The sequence below is a fragment of the Coregonus clupeaformis genome, chromosome 20 (genome assembly GCF_020615455.1).
Source record: "Coregonus clupeaformis isolate EN_2021a chromosome 20, ASM2061545v1, whole genome shotgun sequence".
Classification (NCBI taxonomy): domain Eukaryota; kingdom Metazoa; phylum Chordata; class Actinopteri; order Salmoniformes; family Salmonidae; genus Coregonus; species Coregonus clupeaformis.
The window spans coordinates 41,133,368-41,155,058 of NC_059211.1; the positions used below are offsets into that span (position 1 = coordinate 41,133,368).

The 21,691-nt window shown below is 42.4% G+C and overlaps 1 protein-coding gene across 11 annotated transcripts in view; it reads right to left on the minus strand.

Moving 5' to 3' along the window:
- Positions 1-665: 665 nt before the first annotated feature.
- LOC121533411 (ELAV-like protein 4) overlaps positions 666-21,691 on the minus strand; it is a 77,560-nt gene continuing 56,534 nt past the window's right edge. For 8 of the 11 annotated variants that reach the window (XM_041839337.2, XM_041839341.2, XM_041839338.2 and 5 more), the window contains 3 exons: positions 9,575-9,809; positions 7,453-7,491; positions 666-4,576 (listed from right to left, as the gene is read on the minus strand). In XM_041839337.2, coding sequence (XP_041695271.1) covers positions 4,249-4,576; positions 7,453-7,491; positions 9,575-9,809 — 602 coding nt within the window. In that variant the 3' untranslated portion in view covers positions 666-4,248. The remainder of the gene's footprint in view (positions 4,577-7,452; positions 7,492-9,574; positions 9,810-21,691) is intronic. The other 3 variants (XM_041839332.2, XM_041839334.2, XM_041839333.2) reach the window with 3 other exon arrangements.

Below are 21,691 nucleotides of genomic sequence, written 5' to 3' on the forward strand. Positions count from 1 at the left end.
GAATTAAGGTCACTAATTAGTAAGGAACTCCCCACACCTGGTTGTCTCTGGCTTAATTGAAAGAAGAAAAAAAAAACCTGCAGAAACTAGGCCCTCCGTGGAATGAGTTTGACACCCCTGAGTTAGGTGAGGCTTCAGAGCAGGGGAAGGCAACCCTTGTCCTGGAGTGCCGCAGGGACTTCATGTTTTGGATTTAACCGAACTGGAAGACCAGCTGTGTTGAATTTAGGCAATCACTGAACTGATCAATTAGCTCAGTTGGTCAAGTGTGGTGCCTCGTTGAAACAAAATCCTGCGGTACCTGCAGCACTCCAGGAACAGGGTTGCCTGGCTACCCCTACTTTAGAGATACATCACTCTGGATCTACAGGATCTAGCATCTAATTAACCCTCAAACTCAACTCTGGACCTCGAAGCCAGTGCCACTCCTGTTTTTTCATTGTTCTGTCCTCTAATCAGGGACTGATTTAGACCTGGGACACCAGGTGGGTGTAATTCATTATCAGGTAGAACAGAAAAACAGCAAGCTCCGGACCTCGTAGGGTAAGAGTTGAATACCCCTGATAATATATTACCCTGCTTCTAAGATGTGAGTTTGAAGTAAAGCTACATACCATGTGCAACTGATCACTTAATAACACCATACAAGAGAATCAACAACAACGCTCTTCAACACCTCATTTTATTGTCCCAACATTCAAAAGTACAAATAATTCAAACACAACAGTTTTATGGAGAAAAAAAAAACATTTACAGCAAGATTTTTTTGTTTCCAGTTTCAGAAATGACCTAAACTAGCAAGGATAACATGAAGTCATTCATCGCAGTAATTGGATTAAGAATAAGAATACTAAGAATAATAGCAATAATAATAATCGATAATTGATAAGTAATAACATAAATAGGAGAGTCCAATTAGGCTCTGAACTTTTTTCTTCTTTTTTGTCTTTAAAGATAGTTTATAGATTTTCAGATAGTAAACAAACACATTTCAGGAGAAAATGAAAAATGACAAGAGCCTTATTCCTCTCTTAACCTTCCCTCCTACACTACTGGCTGTTGATTGCCTATTGGCAGGCTGCCACTAGAAGGCGCTACAGGGGATGGTGTGAGCCATAGGGGTTGGGCATAGACCGAGGTGACGCATCCCCATGTTTCAAACACCCTTACAAACACACACACACACACACACAAACATGTTCACAAACACACTCACGCACATGAACACAGTTCAAAAGACATAGGAAATATGTTCACACATCAGAACAACATTCTACTGGGGTCGTTGCATAATTCAAGCTCCAAACAGCTCTGGAGCATGAAAAGGGGTCTGTTGGCGTTCTGAGGTCAGAACTGTATAGTTGTTGGATGATGACAGATGGTCTGCCTAAGATGTGTTTATGAGAGAGTATATATATGCATGTGTCTGAGTGTTTACAATTTCCCTACACCTCATGTTTTCTGGCTCAACAAAATCCAATTCAGTACTTCAGGAACCATTCCCTATCTTTACCTTTCAAAATATATATCATATTATAGTATATAAAATATAGAATGGGTATAATCCATTAAATACCTTCAGTCTTTTTAAATATCAACAACTGCCATAAGTACAGTTAGTGTACAATGCTCAAGATATCTTTAAAGAGATGTTCTTATGTAATTTTCAAACATGATTCTCTAAAAATAAGTTTGACTCTTAGGTGAGTTGACTGATTAGTCCAGTGCAATGAATGACCCTCAAATACAATGGACATTTGCTCATCGAATTCAGGTGCCTGAGCCTCCAAAATTGGATGTTATAAAATGTTTGAAAACTGAAAATTATGCTTCAGACCCACATTTTTGCATAAAGTTTCATCACAAAGCGGTAGTGTGGAGGGAGGGTGCGGAGTGGCTTTAAAACTACACAAACTTATCACAGGTTATATTGAACCAGAACAACTGTTATAACATTCTATTAAGACTAAACTTTATTGAAAAAGATTTAAAGATTTTGTTTAACAAGACAAGAAAAAAGCAATAGCAAATTTAACTATCAACTAGGTTATGCATAGCGAGTAACTGTTTCTAGTAATAAGGGACGAGCGTCACCAACCCTCTTGACATTTTTTTAGTTTTCAACTTTTAGATTTTTTTATATTGTAATTTATATCGGTACAATATCGGTACAAAGCACAAACGTACTAAAAGTTCTCAGTGCAGTGGACTAATGGAAGAGCCTCTCCCCTAGTCGCTTTGTTCCCTTTTGCTCAGAAACGTCACCCCTCCCTGTACCAGAATCACGCAAATACACAGACAACAGAACAAATAAATATAAAAATAAATAAATAAATAATCAATATAAATAAATAGTTGAAACAATGAAACAATCAATCGATCAATAAATAAATAAATAAATAGTTATTTTCTAAGCTTTTGTTCGGTTTCTTTTGCCGCAGTAGATAACAAAATGTTTATCCAAATCTTTTTTTTCTTCTTTTTTTTTTTTTACAAGCGACATGACAACATATTAAACAGGATTCCTCACACGTTTTCTAAGTAACTGAACCATCACTTCATAAAGTTGTCATATGAAAAAGACAAGCTCAAACAAAAAACAGTGACAACTTATATAGATATAGATATTGTAAACAAATGTAGACTATATATTATCTATTTGTACACAACAAATAAAGACAGTTGTAATAGATCCTTTGAGGAAACAAATATCTAGACTAACAGAACTAGCTAATTATTATTGAATTTTGACAACGCTTCACACTTAGCAAGTAACCTAAAAGTCAGCAAGCCAAAGAAAACTTGTTAAGTGATTCTTACACGGCCCAAAGTCTGTCATCTGGTATTTCAGCAAGGAATAGTCTAACCAGATGGGGGCCAACAACAAAAATAAACAAGAACAGCAGCTCAATTCAATGCCAACATCAAAGTAGTTTTTCTCTGAACAACACATAGAACAACAAACGTGGATATTTAAGATATGTGAATCATGTAATATAGCACCTACTGTTGATCGCTAAAGGAAGTTCTTTTAAAATTCCACAAAATTATAGCAAAGAAAACAATAGATAATGTATGTTTTCTAAATGGATAGATGTGTATATATTCATTACTGATATCCCATAGGCTGATGACAAAAAGAAAACAAGTGGACAATGGGTCTTCTTGCTTTGGGCTCTGGACTGTGAGGATGGTTAGGCCTTGAAAGACCCCTCTCCCTTCCCTTTTGGGTATCGCTGTTGAATAATTACGCACTATGAAAAATTACGACGATCACCCGCCTCAATTTGCATCCCTTGACAAAACCTTCCATCTACAAAATCATCGCCAATCAATTTCTCCTAAAAACAAACAACCTTGCTCCTAAAAAGTACCACGGCAGAATCAACAAGACAAGGTGGCGCCCATCCCTCCCCCACCGCCTAATTAGCCAGTCAAAATATTTTTCTATTTTTTCTAATCCAGATTCTTGTAAAAATTCTTCAATAATTATTTTAATTATCATTTTATAAAAATAGATTTTCTTCTCTTTATTTTTTATTTTTCTAAACGCATTTTCAAGCAAAGAGATTTTCTCTTTGGCAACAGTGTTTTTTAAATCACTTAACCTGTCATCAGGAATTCTAACCCATCCCCTCCCTCTCCCCATCTCCCAAACCCCAGTGAGGAAAGACATGTTTTGTTTGCAATACAAAACAAACAAATGTTAGAAATTCTTTTTTCTGCATCAGAGAAAACAGGATTGTGTCATCCCTTTGAATTGTTAGGGGGTTTTAATATACACAAAAAATGAATGAATGATCACCAATTTAAAAAAGAGCCCCCTCCCTCCTCCTGTCAGGGAGGCATAATTCTAACGACAGTGGATCCGGATTTAAAAAAGAAAAAAATCCTGAATCAAGACCAAGAAAGTTACATCTAAAAAGGACATTCTCTTCTTTGAAATAAGGGGACTGGTTTTTGCTACTGTTTACATAGAAGAGAAAATAATTTATCAACCACAAGAACAGAAAGGATATACAACAGGAATCCTGTAGAATCACAGGGGTTCCAAATCATGGATATTTTAATATTTCATTTTGTAATACTTAGGCAACATTGGCTTATAGTTCCAAAGTTATAGTATAAGCCATTTCTAGTTCTTTTTTTGTTTGTTTGTTTGCTGTGTTCCTTCTGGAGAGTTGCTGTGTTGGGCGACTGTAAGGTGGTAGTGGTAGTGGTGACAGGGGATTTGGAGTGAGGAAGGGTTCAGGACTTGTGGGTCTTGTTGGTCTTGAACGAGACTTGCAAGACGCGGTCACCCAACCGGTACCCGTTGAGACTGGCGATGGCCATGGCTGCCTCGTCGTAGTTCGTCATGGTGACGAAGCCGAAGCCCTTGCACTTGTTGGTGTTGAAGTCGCGGATGACCTTGACGTTGTTGACCGCTCCGAAGGGCCCGAACAGCTGCCATAGGACGCTCTCGTCAGAGTCTGGAGACAGGTTGTAGACAAAGATGCACCAGCCAGTGCCTGTGTGGCCAGGGATGTTCATGCCCACCAGGCTTGTCATGCTGTCAATGGTGATGGGAGAAAACCTGCACCACAAGATAGACAGAGAGAAAGAGAGAGGGAGGAAAATAAATAGTCCAATGTCAAGTGAAACAAATGCCCAATTGAGAGAAATAGAAAACCCACTGCGTGTGCATGGATTTACAAACTATGAGATTGTGTCCAAAGTGAACCTCGCCATGACCCCACTCTCCGAGGGTGTCTCAGGGAGAGTTGCGATATGCAAAAAAACACATTTCTAATTCACACATGCGTATTAATACACACTTGTACTGTGTGAAACAGGACAAATAAAATCCCATCCATCCACATACAGTACCAACCAAACAGTTCTAGCATTCCTGACCATTCTACATTGATTATTACCAGTGCAACCCAGTACACATTATGCACTATGACTAAGGGTCTGTCTGTGTAATGTATCCTCCTGCTAGACTATTTCCCCTCATATTGACTGAGTGGACTTTTCTCAAGGCTGACTGCTCTGAGGGGGGCCTGCTGGGAAATGGCTCCAGCAGCATCCGAGGGAAGGAGGGAGGGATACACAGGGGAAGCTTTTCTCCCTCGATCTTCCTGAGTGCCTCTATTGGGAGCTAAATTGCAGGAACTTGCAGAATTAAAAGATTTTGAAATTCATCAGAGATTGAGTATGCAACCAAGTAAATCTGCACTTATTCTCCCTTTTTGCGATACAGATTTGAATGCTCAGTTGACTTCACTTAATTGCCTTTCCGCTTAAAGGAAATTTCCACTTTAAATAAAAGGTAAATTGGATAAAAGGTTAATTTCTTATGCCACCTCTCGGAATGACTATAGGCATTATTGGGTATGCTTTAATTGAGATTTCCGCTTTACTGCAGCTGTCTCGGAGAAGCCTCCCTTCTTAAGGAAGGGAGGAAGGAAGAAGAAAACTAAATGGAAAATGGAAACACTTTACAACCCAGTTGCATTAGGTACAAAGTGTATTCCATCCACCCACTCCTACAGTCATCTGTTGTGGGGCGGATGAGGATGACAGTGATCGATAGTCTTGCTCAGACCACAGAGCCTCTAAGTATCGGCAAGAATCACTCAGACCTTTCATCAGTACTTTGGCCACGACTTGAGCTTTAACATTTTTGCCAACACAATATGCTTTTAGGTTCTTGTTTGTGTCTCATTACAGTCACTCTTTCCCCCTGTGTCAAATGTATATTTTCTAACAGCAAATCTTCCCTTCACTAGGGGTCTTAAAACCTCTAGTCACGTCAAGGTCTTTTCTAACACGTTCAATTGTATTCTGATCTCTCTGTCTGAGTGAAATAACACCTCCATAGTAATTTCAATGCAAATACAGGTATGTGTGTGTGTGAGGGTGAGAGACAAGCAGGCTGGATAACAGAGCCACGGAGGAGACTACAGTGGTGTCTACCAGGGCAGGACCAAACACACTGTGTGGTTCTTCCATAGAAAAGGAGAGGAGTTGCATAGCAACAAGGGTGGGCTAGCTGACCTGCAGCCCTCCCACCCTCCCCTAGCTCCCACCTCCACTGCTCACTTCTAAAGCACACTGACTACTACTACGCTTGCCTTTGTTCATTAATCATCACTACTTCAAACCATGTGCCAAGCAAGCAAGAGGCTCTTCTAAAGGCAGGGCTTGTTGGATTTCTGTATTCCAAAACTCTACTGCTTTGACAGTTTGTACATATTCAATAGTCTTTGCCTTGGTGCTGTGTTGTTGAACCAGCAGGCACTGCAGCATATTGGTGAATATTATAAATGTCTTCTCTTCTTTTTGTCGTCATTTTCTTGGCCAGATCATTTGCATCGCCCTTCAACTGAATTAATTGTTTCCTGCCCCCAGTACAAATAGAGGTATGTTAGACAAACGAGTTGCTGCCTGGGACATTGAGGTAGAGCTATGTGCTAAAGAGTCTTTCCCATGCATCATTCTGTCACAGTCTTATAGTTGAGCCTTCATTCTCTGATTCTGCAGAGCAGGAATTGCTGCTAATCACTGCTATGGAAACTGATGAATTCAGGGGATTTGCTCTTTTCACAGAAAAAGCTATTTAATCATTCCATTTAAAATGGAAAAAAGCAAATGCTTCTTTTCTCATGCTACATCTGGGATCACAGCCTTTCCATTCCAGTGAGTGGACATCAAAAGGAACTCACTGATTACTTTAACATGCAACAAAATGTCATCAGCTGATATCATGATGTCTCAGAGCCGCTTCACTTTATGTTACATCAACAGTAGCAAAAGCAAAAGTTATGAGCAAAAAGAGGTGATCAGAAGTCGAGCTGGCTGCAGTGAAACAGCATTTCCTGCAGGGATCCAGGTGCCTCCAGCCTCTCCCATCTTGCCCCTTATTGACCCCTGACCCCTTAACCCCAACACCCATCACTACTGCTGACTGCTGTAATAACACGTTGTAATAAATGTATTATTACAACCATTGTGGCAAGTCCTATTGAATTGGGTGGTTTGTTATTGTAAGTTCCATTCACTGCTTTGATATTAGTGTTTTCAAACTGAGCTTGATCCCAATGTAACATCTAAAGCTGGACAGAGGTTAGGCTAGAGTACCTGAATCCGGTAGAAAACCACGCCTAAAAAAGAGCTACACACAAGAGAACAGAAATATACACAGAAACTATCCAAAGCAATCGAAATGTAAAAGTCAGCACTCATCATACTCAAAGCAAATCGAACGTTAGAAAACAAAAGAGGATTGTTTTCCTTTTGGACTAGTGGTTGGTGTATTCAAATTAAACAAGGCTAAAGAAAAGCAAAAAATCAAGGCAGAATAACCTTGAACTGAATCGAATGCAAGTGACTTCTAAAAATGAAGAAAACAGGATAGAAATCATTTTGTCAACATGGACATCTGGCATTCGGTGAAGTTTTAATTACCTCTTTACGCCATAGGCCATATTAAGCAAATTGTCCAGCCTGTAAAGAGAAGGAGGGTTCTGGGGTTAATGCCAGGCAGATGGTCGACTCACTCAATGGAACTAATTCTACATCCCTGCCTCGCTCAAGGAAGAAAGCTATCCAGAGATGGGCCATTACACTGAGGAGCCCCACCAGTCAGGGGTGGTGTCATTCACACAGCAACAAAGCAGCAGGCTAGCTAGCAACAGTACTGTACAGTGCTAACACAAGAGGCCACTCTGTGGCCCAATCAGCCAGCACACAGCGACATTTTCTTTTTTTAGCATGAGGCCCTATGGAGAGCACTCTCACGCTCCACACATTCTTATGCTGCATGGGGCTTTCAGAGTGGTTCCGTTGTACATCTGTGCTGTTGTGTTGAGGTCAAATAATGTATAAGTGATTTATAATTGGGAGTTAAGCCATAGTATTGATGTCAAAGAAAGTTTTGAAATCTTGTCTTTCTCAAATTCAATGTCGATCCTGAGTCTGGACAGCATAATGAAATAATGATTATTCATGTCAAACTATGAAAACTGCTTTGCATCATTATTCCAATTGCCCCTCAGGTACTTTGGCATTAGGTTTGTCAAGAAGGTTGTGAGACAAAATGAACATATATTATACTACTAAATAGTATAATAATAATACAAAAATAAAAACTTTGACATATCCCCTTCTCCAGAGTTCTGTCAGTGCAATGGTTTGGCATTTTTTGAGAGATGGTAAAGATTTTAAGAGAGGAAGATGACAAATCAGGGAATCATGTTGCATGGTTTGGACTAACAAAACACTACTGAATAGTAACTGACCAAAACAATTAGCTTTCTTTTGACACCTGTCCATGTAGAATGTCAAATGGGATGGTGTTTGTTAGTCAGTGCTGCTAGTTGGCTGGGAGGAAAAATCAGGCTGGTCCTGCAGACAGATAGTCACTGTGCTCAGTGGGCCAAGGATGGAAGCCACTCAGCCACATAAATCAGAGGCTTTTTGGATAAGCCTTGCATGGTCACACAATGACCATCATTTGTCACATGGGTCTGCACTGTCTCATGTCTTAGTAAGCCATTCAGCCTAATGGAAGGGTTGGGAACTTGGGGCCATTCTAAAGTACTTCTCCCTTTCAAAACACTGTCTGTGCTGCAGGTCATCAGTGGGCAGAGATGCCGTCTGTGAACCTGACAAAAAAAATCTAAACAAAGCACACAAAAAAATGTTGACTCATTAAGGCAGCAATTAGGCCATTATGCGGGCTGGGACTGAGCAATCTGCTTTGTGGGTAAATGAGTCAATTGGACTGGAAGTGCTGAGGAGGCGCTTCAGGCCGCTGTACTGGAGACATCTGATGGGCTGCTGCCGTAAAAAACAACCTGCCTTGGTTGCCAGCTTTTCACACCCTCTCTCCAAGCCCACAGCACACAATAGTGTTGCTTCTCAATGCATGGAAAAATCTGTTCAATTAAAACCTGCTCCTACCTTAAATATAATAAGCCTAATTGACCAATTATTGTCATTAATAATGTGGAGCATCACTAATAACTGAAATCTACAATTTTCCAACTTTGTTGGTCTAACTTTTCAATATATATATATATATATATATATATATATATATATATATATATATATATATTTTCTTTTTTTTTCTTTTATAATAATTTGCTCCACAATCTGAAATATTTTTTAGGTTCAGATTATAATTAATATATTCTCATTGGGACTACAGTCTGGAATCGGTGAGTATCATGCTAAGTATGTGTTGGGAATGAACAGTGGATGGAAAGAGGGGATGACAGTTGGTTGCATTATGGAATAAGGAGGGTGATGAGGTGATGTAATGGAGACAATGTGAACGACAGAACCCCACTGTCTCTTGTGAACAGTTCTTCTCTGTTATGGGTGGAGCTCCAAAAACAAAAATGCTTTCTTGGTTGAATGCACAAAGAATCAAAGATCGTATTGGTGATTGATGACTTACAAGGTGGTTGATCGTTGCAATTACACATTCAAATGCCATACTCAACTCTACAGTACATTTGAACCAATAGCCCAATGGCTGAACCTGACCTCCCGACCCTTGTTGTGAGCCCCAGGTATTTACCTGAACCTCTGGGCCTGGTGGTGCAGGGGGCCTGGGTACCGGCGGTTGGGGGACTGGTACAGCTGGGACAGTAGGGCTTGGCTGGTCTTCTGGCTGGGGTTGTTGGCGAACTTGACGGTGATGGGCTCAGCAGCTCCAGAGGGCTTCTGTCCATTCAGCCCCTTAATGGCCTCCTCAGCCTCTATCCTCTTATCAAAGCGAATGAACCCTACACCCCGCGAACCACCTGTGGGGCCAACACATCACAAACATAGGGGCGTCCTTTTACTTCATGTGGTTCCAGTTAGATTACACACATCTACACACACCCCTAACAGCCCTTGTTATCTCTTTCATACATGGTACAGAGAGGATGTCTGTTGTTGCTTTTAATAATGTTGAAAGCAATGTTTTGTAAAAGGGATACAATGAGTTGGACATTATTTGTATTCCATACAGAGAGGGATTGTGTTATGTGTGTAACAGTGTTATTTGAAGAAGACAGTATAGAGCAGAGGGCAAGGCGAAGGCACCACCATGATTTTCTGTGCTGTCAAAGAGACAGAATTTGTCTTCCTCTCTCACAAAGAGCATGAGAGCAGGCTCTAGAGGAGCTGATGCCTGATGATGCAGAAATGCTGTTGTGTTGTTTGTGTGCTAGCTGCTGTAGTGCTGCGTCTCCTCACAGCTCGCTGAGGCTACTCCGTGAGGCGTGTTGGACTCAGCACACACTGCAACTCTCCTCCTAGCTGACGGCCACACATTCAGGCCTCACGCCATGTTGCCGGCGACATTTGAGTCGTCTCAAAGGCAATGTTTTTTGACCGCCACCTGAAAGTAACATTTGGAGAGACGCACTGCCCGGGAGGTCTTTTGTTGATCTCCATAAACGCGTGCTGCTCGTTTTTAATGAGGCTGGCTGACTGGCCCAGGGGACCCTCGCTCAGTGACAGCACGCTGCCAGGTCTATTTGCATAATACTGTGTTGTGTAGATCTCTACACCACACACAGAAACACTTTTCATTGTCATTTCTCTCTCACAACGCCGCTTGCGCTTATTGATGTTTTTCTGTTCCGCTGTCTCATTTTCTTCTCGAATCAGACTCTTTTGATATGTGCAGCCCTGAACAAACATTTACACACAATCTCTCCAATGCCGAATGCTTTCATTCACTCTAATGCTGAATAATTTAACTTAGGGGTTGCTGCAGCTCTTGACAGACTCTCCCAATCCCTCCCTGCCTTCCCTGTACCTGTACATTATAATTAGGTTGTCACTGCTAGAAAATAATAAACACAGTCTGTTATTCCATTGGGGTTTGAATTGTTGGCATACAGCTCTGGCTCCGATGTGAAACTAGGGTCACTGCTGCTTTGGTAGAAAATAGTGTCATACCGATATTCGTAGGTGGTAACTACTGCATAGTGTTTTTGTACAATATGTTGATTTGTTTGCAGGGTTCTACACTCACTTTTTCAGTTGGTGGCACCAGCACGATATTTTTTTAAAATAATTGATAATTACCTGGCTTGTTTCCCATAATGTGCCTTCATTCCATACAGAACCAGGCTAATAATGACCAGCCATCTTTTAAATTAGCATGCCCTTGTGTTCTTACATTGATTTGGAGAGATTTACTGTAACGGCAAAGAAAAGAGACCGTTACAATAAAGTGCAAAATGTATTTATTGCAGATTTCAAAGTGCCATGTTTTCTGCGAAATCCTCTAGAGGGCAGAATTGGAAGAAAAAAACGATACTTGATACCAAAACGATACCACTGCAAAAAAAAAGAAAGCGTGGAGAAGGACTAATTTCCCTCCGTTCTTTCAGGTTTTCGCTCTCAAAATCAGTTTTTTTATAGAAAAACAACAAAATGGGATGTTCTAAGTCCACAACAATGCTTAAACCACATCAGGGGACAATTTTGAGGTGTTAGAAAAATCGGATAAATTTAATTTTTTTATGTAGTTGCCCTTTAATTCAGGTGTGTACCAGCCAGACAGTTGTGTTTGGCTAGCTGTGTTTCTGTAGCACATTTGTGATGGCGTTTTCAAAACAAATGGCCACTGGATTGATGCAAATAATCAGGATTCTGCCAGGTAGGCAGGGTACTTTGTAGTTACCTTTTAATTGCCTTTCCACCTACCCGAAAACGGTTAGGCTATCATTAGCATTGCTAACAGATACACAAAGTGGTAGACTTATAGGCCCTACTCACATCGCACACAGCAGTGCTCGTCATTCAGATAAATTTGCCAGTGGCACACCGGGCCAGTGCCAACTGAAAGTCACTGGCCCGAATGAAAAAATACTGTCCCGGGTCAAATCTGACAGGAAAGCAAATTTCAATAGCAGGTGATTTTATCTTTCATTTACAGGCTAAGCAAGTAGCCTATACATTAGGGCTCTCCAACCCTGTTCCTGGAGAGCTACTATAACCTCCTGTAGGTTTTCGCGCCAACCCCAGTTGTAACTAACCTGATTCAGCTTATCAACCAGCTAATTATTAGAATCAAATCAAATCTTATGTCACATGCGCCGAATACAACAGGTGCAGACCTTAGTGAAATGATTACTTACCCTAAAAATAAAAAATATATTATAATTAAAGAGCAGCAGTAAAATAACAATAGTAAAATAACAATAGCGAGGCTATATACAGGGGGCACTGGCACAGAGTCAATGTGCGGGGGCACCAGCCAGTCGAGGCAATATGTACATGTAGGTAGACTATGCATAGATAATAAACAGAGAGAAGCAGCAGCACAAAAGGGGCTGGATAGCCATTTGATTAGATGTTCAGGAGTCTTATGGCTTGGGGGTAGAAGCTGTTTAGAAGCCTCTTGGACTTAGACTTGACGATCCGGTACCGCTTGCCGTGCGGTAGCAGAGAGAACAGTCTATGACTAGGGTGGCTGGAGTCTTTGACAATTTTTTGTGCCTTCCTCTGACACCGCCTGGTATAGAGGTCCTGGATGGCAGGAAGCTTGGCCCCAGTGATGTACTGGGCCGTACGCACTACCCTCTGTAGTGCCCTGCGGTCGGAGGCCGAGCAGTTGCCATACCAGGTAGTGATGCAACCAGTCAGGATGCTCTTGATGGTGCAGCTGTAGAACCTTTTGCGGATCTGAGGACCCATGCCAAATCTTTTCAGTCTCCTGAAGGGGAATAGGTTTTGTCGTGCCCTCTTCACGACTGTCTTGGTGTGCTTGGACCATGTTAGTTTGTTGGTGATGTGGACACCAAGGAACTTGAAGCTCTCAACCTGCTCCATTACAGCCCTGTTGATGAGAATGGGGGCGTGCTCGGTCCTCTTCTTTTTCCTGTAGTCCACAATCATCTCCTTTGTCTTGATCACGTTGAGGGAGAGGTTGTTGTCCTGGCACCAGGTGCGCTAGATTAGGATTGGAGGGAAAACCTACGGGACGGTAGCTCTCCAGGAACAGAGTTGGAGAGCCATGCTATATACAGGGTTCATAAAGACCTTGGCAATTAAAATTCAAGGACTTTCAAGGACTTTTTCAAGGACCTAAATGTTATATTTAAATTGTAATAAGCTATAGAAAAAACCTAAATGTATACAAAAAAGTATGCATTACCACCCAATGGCATTATGCATTGACATTATTTTCACATTCTAAAATATGTCAGAATAATGTGTCCATTGCCTGACTTAATAGACAGCATGCTCCCAACACAAACACCCTAATGAAGTCTGTCCATGTGGTGGCTAGTCAGTCTCACCATTTTAGATGTTGAAAAGTTATTGAGGGGTTATTGTATTTGATTGTTTAGGATCCCCATTAGCCGACACCAATGGCGACAGCTAGTCTTACCGGGGTCCGACATAATAAAAAAAACAATACAGACAAAATACTTTATAATTTACATACATTTAAAAACATTAAAATGTAGTGTGTGCATCTATCAGTTACACATACATGTCAGTACATACACACAACAGGTAGGTCACATGGGGGAGAGGCGTTGTGCCATGAGGTGTTGCTTTATTTTTTTTTATGAAACCAGGTTTGCTGTTCACTTGCGCTATATGAGATGCACTCATGGCTCTGTATAATACTGTACGTTTCCTTTAATTTGTTCAGGACCTGGGGACTGTGAAAAGACCCCTGGTGGCAAGTCTGTTGGGGTAAATGTGTGTGTCAGTGCTGTGTGTTAGTTGACTATACAAACAATTTGGAATTTAACACATTCATGTTTTTTATAAAAACAAGAAGTGACGCAGTCAATCTCTCCTCAACTCTTAGCCAAAAGAGACTGGCATGCATAGTATTAATATTAGCCCTCTGATTACAATGAATAGCATGTTTTAAAATGAGAAAGTGACCAAAAACCTTTGTAACGGAATGCTTTGTATGGAAGCCAACATTTGATGTTGTCTTGCTCATAGTCTCGCGTTGCCATACCTCCAAAATCACATCGTTGTCACGCCTTCCTTGGAGGTCTGGAGAATTTTGTATTGCAAAAACGGTTTGAATGGTCCTCTGGATTGGATGCTACATTTCAAGAACCCTCCCCCTACACGCCCGTAGAAGGGGTGCTGTGTGTAATGTGCGTCACTGTTTTCCGTCTGGGTAGTTGTTGCCTATGCTAGTTTCAAGTGATCAAGTGTGGCCGACAGTCAGATTTATATTTATTGAATTTGAAAGTGGATTACGCTGGTAAAGTCAAATGTCACAACACGTTCTAAACCACTTTGGTGACAAACACACTTTTTTCCTTGTCTCCATACATCCACATGGCTGCTGGCTGCGCTTTGCTACCACTGAAAATGTCATGAAGATTGCCCATTATTTTGTTTTTGTAAGGACCCAAAAAACGGAGGCAGTGGGAGAACCTATTCAAGTAAGTAAATTCATTTTTTAAGTGTTAAGAAAACAATGTATTATTAGCTAGCTAGCTTGCTACAGTAGGCCACTTTGTAGGCTAACTCAATTGGGCTGCTAACTTCACACACTGTTTAGCTAAGTTAATTAAATGTCATCAGCTAGCTAACTTCCTATTAGATAGCTATCTTGATGTAATCATTGTAAATTAAAAACAGAGTCTCTAAATGCATTTGTAGATAACAGCCATGGAAGGGGGTGAAATTGCAGCTCCAGCTGTCAGTAAAGGGAGAGTGTAGGCTACTGGATAGGGCAGGTCATTTTGTGGGAGGACATTATGAAAAGATTCTCCAGTTCCAGTCCCTAGAGGGGAAAAATTTGAGGACAGATAAATAATTGCAACATATTATTCAGTGCTGTCTAATATGAGTATAATGAAGCCTGTTTCTTTGTGATGTTTACTGTCTTCAGATATGGAATGCTGTGAAAGCCTGTTTGCAGATGAAGAGAGAGGTCCCAGTGAATGTCCCAAGAGACTAAGGGTATATCCTATATGCCATGGGTTATATGTGTAGGCCTACCTATGTTAGCAAATGTTGTATACAAAAATACAGTTAAACATCACACACAATCTATAAACCAGGGTTCTGTTTCAGAAGTGTGCTCACCCAGTAGATCAGGGATCAGTGGAGCAAGGTCGCCATCGCTGGTATGGATTTTTTTTTGTTCACCTGAAATGATGCTTTAGTAATAATAGCCTACTTGTTACCGCTCAATTATCTATTGCTGTTTAGACTAAGATGTCTAATCTTTACATACGAGTTAGATTATTTTTACATTTTTAAGTGATGGATTGTTGATTCTTTGAAGTGAAGTGTTTATACTTGTTTTAATTGTTAAACTATTATTCAAAATGAACTAGTGTCAATGTTGATTAATCACATAACAATCCTGGAATAAAGAGGGGAAAGGGTTCTGTCTGTAATGTTTCAGTGTTATATTCTCAAATTAACATTAACGTTTTGTCTAGTTGTAATATCCCCGATCTGTTTTATGTGATTGCCACTCTCTCAGTATATCAGCTATGTAGATCAATTTTGCAGCTTATCATATGGCATGTATCACCAATGCAGCCATTGCCCATAAGGCATTACTGGAGCAGAGAATAGCTAAACTCACACACTGTTTACATGCTGAGCTATATGTTCTCAATTTAGAATGATACCAGTAGACAATATACAGTATATGAGGCAAACCATACATAGTGGCTTGCGAAAGTATTCACCCCCCTTGGCATTTTTCCTATTTTGTTGCCTTACAACCTGGAATTACAATATATTTTGGGGGGGTTTGTATCATTTGATTTACAGAACATGCCTACCACTTTGAAGATGCAAAATATTTTTTATTGTGAATCAAACAAGAAATAAGACAAAAAAACAGAAAACTTGAGCGTGCATAACTATTCACCCCCCCAAAGTCAATACTTTGTAGAGCCACCTTTTGCAGCAATTACAGCTGCAGGTCTCTTGGGGTATGTCTCTATAAGCTTGGCACTTCTAGCCCATTCTTCAAGGCAAAACTGCTCCAGCTCCTTCAAGTTGGATGGGTTCCGCTGGTGTACAGCAATCTTTAAGTCATACCACAGATTCTCAATTGGATTGAGGTCTGGGCTTTGACTAGGCCATTCCAAGACATTTAAATGTTTCCCCTTAAACCACTCGAGTGTTGCTTTAGCAGTATGCTTAGAGTCATTGTCCTGCTGAAAGGTGAACCTTCGTCCCAGTCTCAAATCTCTGGAAGACTGAAACAGGTTTCCCTCAAGAATTTCCCTGTATTTAGCGCCATCCATCATTCCTTCAATTCTGACCAGTTTCCCAGTCCCTGCCGATGTTGCCACCACCATGCTTCACTGTGGGGATGGTGTTCTCGGGGTGATGAGAGGTGTTGGGTTTGCGCCAGACATAGCGTTTTCCTTGATGGCCAAAAAGCTCAATTTTAGTCTCATCTGGCCAGAGTACCTTCTTCCACATGTTTGGGGAGTCTCCCACATGCCTTTTGGCGAACACCAAACATGTTTGCTTATTTTTTTCTTTAAGCAATGGCTTTTTTCTGGCCACTCTTCCGTAAAGCCCAGCTCTGTGGAGTGTACGGCTTAAAGTGGTCCTATGGACAGATACTCCAATCTCCGCTGTGGAGCTTTGCAGCTCCTTCAGGGTTATCTTTGGTCTCTTTGTTGCCTCTCTGATTAATGCCCTCCTTGCCTGGTCCGTGAGTTTTGGTGGGCGGCCCTCTCTTGGCAGGTTTGTTGTGGTGCCATATTCTTTCCATTTTTTAATAATGGATTTAAATGGTGCACCGTGGGATGTTCAAAGTTTCTGATATTTTCTTATAACCCAACCCTGATCTGTACTTCTCCACAACTTTGTCCCTGACCTGTTTGGAGAACTCCTTTGTCTTCATGGTGCCGCTTGCTTGGTGGTGCCCCTTGATTAGTGGTGTTGCAGACTCTGGGGCCTTTCAGAACAGGTGTATATATACTGAGATCATGTGACAGATCATGTGACACTTAGATTGCACACAGGTGGACTTTATTTAACTAATTATGTTACTTCTGAAGGTAATTGGTTGCATCAGATCTTATTTAGGGGGCTTCATAGCAAAAGGGGTGAATACATATGCACGCACCACTTTTCCGTATTTTTTTTTTTTCATTTCACTTCACCAATTTGGACTATTTTGTGTATGTCCATTACATGAAATCCAAATAAAAATCCATTTAAATTACAGATTGTAACGCAACAAAATAGGAAAAACGCCAAGGTGGATGAAGGCACTGTACCAGATTTTGTACATGAATCTTAAGTGCTGACATATAAAATGGGTTAGTGCAAATCCAACCCTTGTAATTTAGGTACAGTATGAAAATAAGGAGATGACAATTAGGCTACAGGAGATGAGCATTACAGGTAACATTTTATGAGGTTCATTTTATTTTATTTCCTTCATTTTAGCAATGTTGCTTGTAAAATGACTGCAGTTGTTACCATAGATATGCAGTACATGGTTGCTCTATGTATCACTGACCCTGGATAAACTAGCGACTGGGCTAACACAGCTAACCTTTTAGGTCAATAATATGCTGTTTTTATTAAGATTTTGTTGGCTTTATAACCGTGAGATAAATTGAACAAGTTATACCTAGGTAGCTTACAAGGTTAACTGACTTTTCTCAAAACGAACTTCATTGTCGCTAGCTACTTCTTGTCCCTCATGCTAGTCTTTACAGCCAAATATCACTTCAGAAACACCCCCCCCCCCAAAAAAAAAATACATGGCCAGCATTGTAGACCATTTCTCCCCTCTTGCTGCAACTTTAGCTCATCTCGAAATAACAGAAATGCTGTGAAAACCAGCGTGCTGTAAACATTCTAAAATGTTTTGTCACCAGCGCTTGTTTTGTTGACATGTTAAGTGCTCACGCACTGTTGCTCCTACAGTTCTAATATGGTGAGCACTGCCCAACCAAGGCATTTGATTGGTTTGACATGTTGTGAGGCTTCACTGATTTACACCGGGTTCCGACGCCCCTTTAGCTGATTTCTGCCATGGAACTTCCCCAGTCTTCCCGTTTCCGGGTTCGCGACGAGGCTATCTTGCTTATAATAACCACACATAGTTTTACTGCAACAAGCGCAACACCCTTCAATTGAAACGGCGGGAAACAAACGAAAGCGGCTACATCTCTCAAAAACTGATCAGAAATAAAATCACGTAATAATTATATTGGAGCAGTAGAACTTCTAAATCGGCTACCATAACTTCAAGGACTTTTCAAGGACCAGAGAGCCTTAGAGGAAATGTCTGATTTTCAAGGTAGGCTATAATGACTGAACTGCGCATCGCAAATATTCAACCAAGACTTTGAACTTTGAAATACCTGGTTTGCGTACCCATTCTTGCCTTAGCATTTACTGGTAGATCTAACTTGGAACATCTTTACTACCACTATTAGTCTTTGGTGATTTGCTCCACGCAACAACCAGTTGTTTATGAGCTGCATGCTCTCTGCCCGACAGATTATAGACTATATGTGTGCAGCGCACGCATTAAAAAAAAAAGCATTTCTTACAATATTTTTTTTCACTGGCCCAAGCAGCCATTGACGGGGATGATTGACTGGCCCGGAGGGTTTCCAAAACCTACCCTGTTTGTCGAGCCCTGACACACACAGACAGGGGCATTCCCGTGCAGTTGTTGCCTCTTCAGAAAGATGGTTTATTTTTGGTCAATTTCATATTAATGTTTGAATAAAACATGAAAAAATGTGTGAACCAAAAACGAACAGGACCAGGTACATTTTTTACACCAGCACCCTTGCCACCAATAAAAAATGTGTTGCACTGCTAAGTCAAAAGGTCGCAAATGCAACTGTTTTGGTCGCAGTATAGAACCCTGGTTTGTCACTTTCACTTTAATAATTTAATAAGCATTTGTCAATCCAATACAATCATAGTTGTGCTTTGTTTCCCAATAACCTCTCCCTCAACGTGATCAAGACAAAGGAGATGATTGTGGACTACAGGAAAAAGAAGAGGACCGAGCACGTCCTCATTCTCATCGACAGGGCTGTAGTGGAACAGGTTGAGTGCTTCAAGTTCCTTGGTGTCCACATCACCAACAAACTAACATGGTCCAAGCAAACCAAGACAGTCGTGAAGAGGGCACGACAAAACCTATTCCCCCTAAGGAGACTGAAAAGATTTGGCATGGGTCCTCAAAAAGGTTCTACAGCTGCACCATCGAGAGCATCCTGACTGGTTGCATCACTGCCTGGTATGGCAACTGCTCGGCCTCCGACCACAAGGCACTACAGAGGGGTAGTGCGTACGGCCCAGTAAATCACTGAGGCCAAGCTTCCTGCCATCCAGGACCTCGATACCAGACGGTGTCAGAGGAAGGCCCTAAAAATTGTTAAAGTCTCCAGCCACCCTAGTCATAGACTGTTCTCTCTGCTACCGCATGGCAAGCGGTACCGGAGCGCCAAGTCTAGGTCCAAGAGGCTTCTAAACAGCTTCTACCCCCAAGCCATAAGACTCCTGAACATCTAATCAAATGGCTACCCAGACTATTTGCATTGCCCCCCCACCCCTCTTTTACGCTGCTGCTACTCTCGGTTTATTATCTATGCATAGTCACTTTAATAACTCTACCTACATGTACATATTACCCCAATTACCTTGACTAACCGGTGCCCCTGCACATTGACTCGGTACCGGTACCCCCTGTATATAGCCTCGCTATTGTTATTTTTACTGCTGCTCTTTAATTATTTGTTACTTTTATTTCGTATTATTTTATATTGTATTTTTTTGTGATTTATTTTGGTATTCTTTCTTAAAACTGCATTGTTGGTTAATGGCTTGTAAGTAGGCATTTCATTGTAAGGTCTACACCTGTTGTATTCGGCGCATGTGACAAATAACATTTGATTTGATTTGAACATCACTTCATGCATAGTTGTTCATTTTTTTTCTACATAAACCCACTAGCTACTCATGTCAAGAATGTCCCTAGTGGAAGAGGGGTAACATTATATGACTTAAAGACTACAGTATTGTCACGCCCTGACACTGGGGACTCGTATTTGTTGAGTCAGGGTGTGTATTTTCTGTGTGGTATTTCTATGTTGTGTTTTCTAGGTTTAGATCTAGATCGTCTAGATCTATGTTGGCCGGTGTGGTTCCCAATCAGAGGCAGCTGTCGCTCATTGTCTCTGATTGGGGACCATACTTAGGTAGCCTATTGGCACTAGGGGGTTGTGGGATCTTGTTCCAGTTAAGGTATGTTGTGTTGCCTTGGACCTCACGTTTCGTTTTGTTGTTTTGTCGGTTGTTTATTCCTTTAAATAAACATGTATGCATATCACGCTGCGCCTTGGTCTGACCCGTTGATGAACGAACGTGACAGAAGATCCCACCAAACGAGGACCAAGCAGCGTGCCCAGGAAGAGCGAGTAGCGATGTCACAGGTGGGCAAATTGTGGTCATGGGAAGAGATATTCACGGGGAAAGGGCCATGGGCGAAGGTAAATGCCCAGGCAGGAGAGGAGAAACGGCGCCAACCGTGCAGACGACGGAGACCCGAGAGGCAACCCCAATAATATTTTTTGGGGGGGCTAAAGGGGTGGTCGGGGAGCGAGAGAGAAGAGCCCCGACCACTACACCCGGTTGGTTTTTAGATTGGGTCCCTACGACCTTGGGAAGAGGAGTGGGAACAGTATTACACGGAGGAGTCGGAGGATGACGACGACGACGAGTTTCTGTTCCCTAACTCGTGGGGGCTTCCGGAGGAGTCCTCACGGGAAGAGGAGTGCCGACGACGGAGACCCGAGAGGCAACCCCAAGAAAAAAAAATTTTTTTTTGGGGGGGCACACGGTGTGGACGACGAGGCAGCAGGAGGCCACCATGTTACGGGGGCTATTGGTTCAGAGGGAGCAGGAGTTATTCGGTCAGAGGGAGGCGCTACAGGAGGCTAGAAGGGAGAAGGAATGTGTAGAGGCACGGCGAGAGGAGCTGGTTAGGCAGCAGAAGGAGCGGGGGTTAATAAAGGAACCCAGTCCCGCTCCTCGCACCAAGAAAGTGGTGCGCGTCGCCAGCCCGGTCCGGCCTGTTCCTGCCCCTCGCACCAAGCCAGTGGTGCGCGTCGCCAGCCTGGTCCGGTCTGTTCCTGTCCCTCGCACCAAGCCAGTGGTGCGGGTCGCCAGCCCGATCCGGCCTGTTCCTGTTCCTCGCACCAAGCCAGTGGTGCGCGTCGCCAGCCCGGTCCGGCCTGTTCCTGCTCCTCGCACCAAGCCAGTGGTGCGCGTCGCCAGCCCGGCCCGGCCTGTTCCTGCCCCTCGCACCAAGCCAGGGGTGCGCGTCGCCAGCCCGGTCCGGCCTGTTCCTGTCCCTCGCACCAAGCCAGTGGTGCGCGTCGCCAGCCCGGCCCGGCCTGTTCCTGTCCCTCGCACCAGACCAGTGGTGCGTGTTCCCAGTCAGCGGCTCCACTCCGGAGCCAGAGCAGTCCGCTCCACCGGTGCCCAGTCCAGCTCCGGTCAGCGGCTCCAGTCCGGAGCCAGAGCAGTCCGCTCCACCGGTGCCTAGTCCAGCTCCGGTCAGCGGCTCCAGTCCGGAGCCTGAGCAGTCTGCTCCACCGGTGCCCAGTCCAGCTCCGGTCAGCGGTTCCAGTCCAGACCCAGACGTCAGCCCCTCTCCAGGTTCGGGGTCTCCCACACCAGGGTCCAG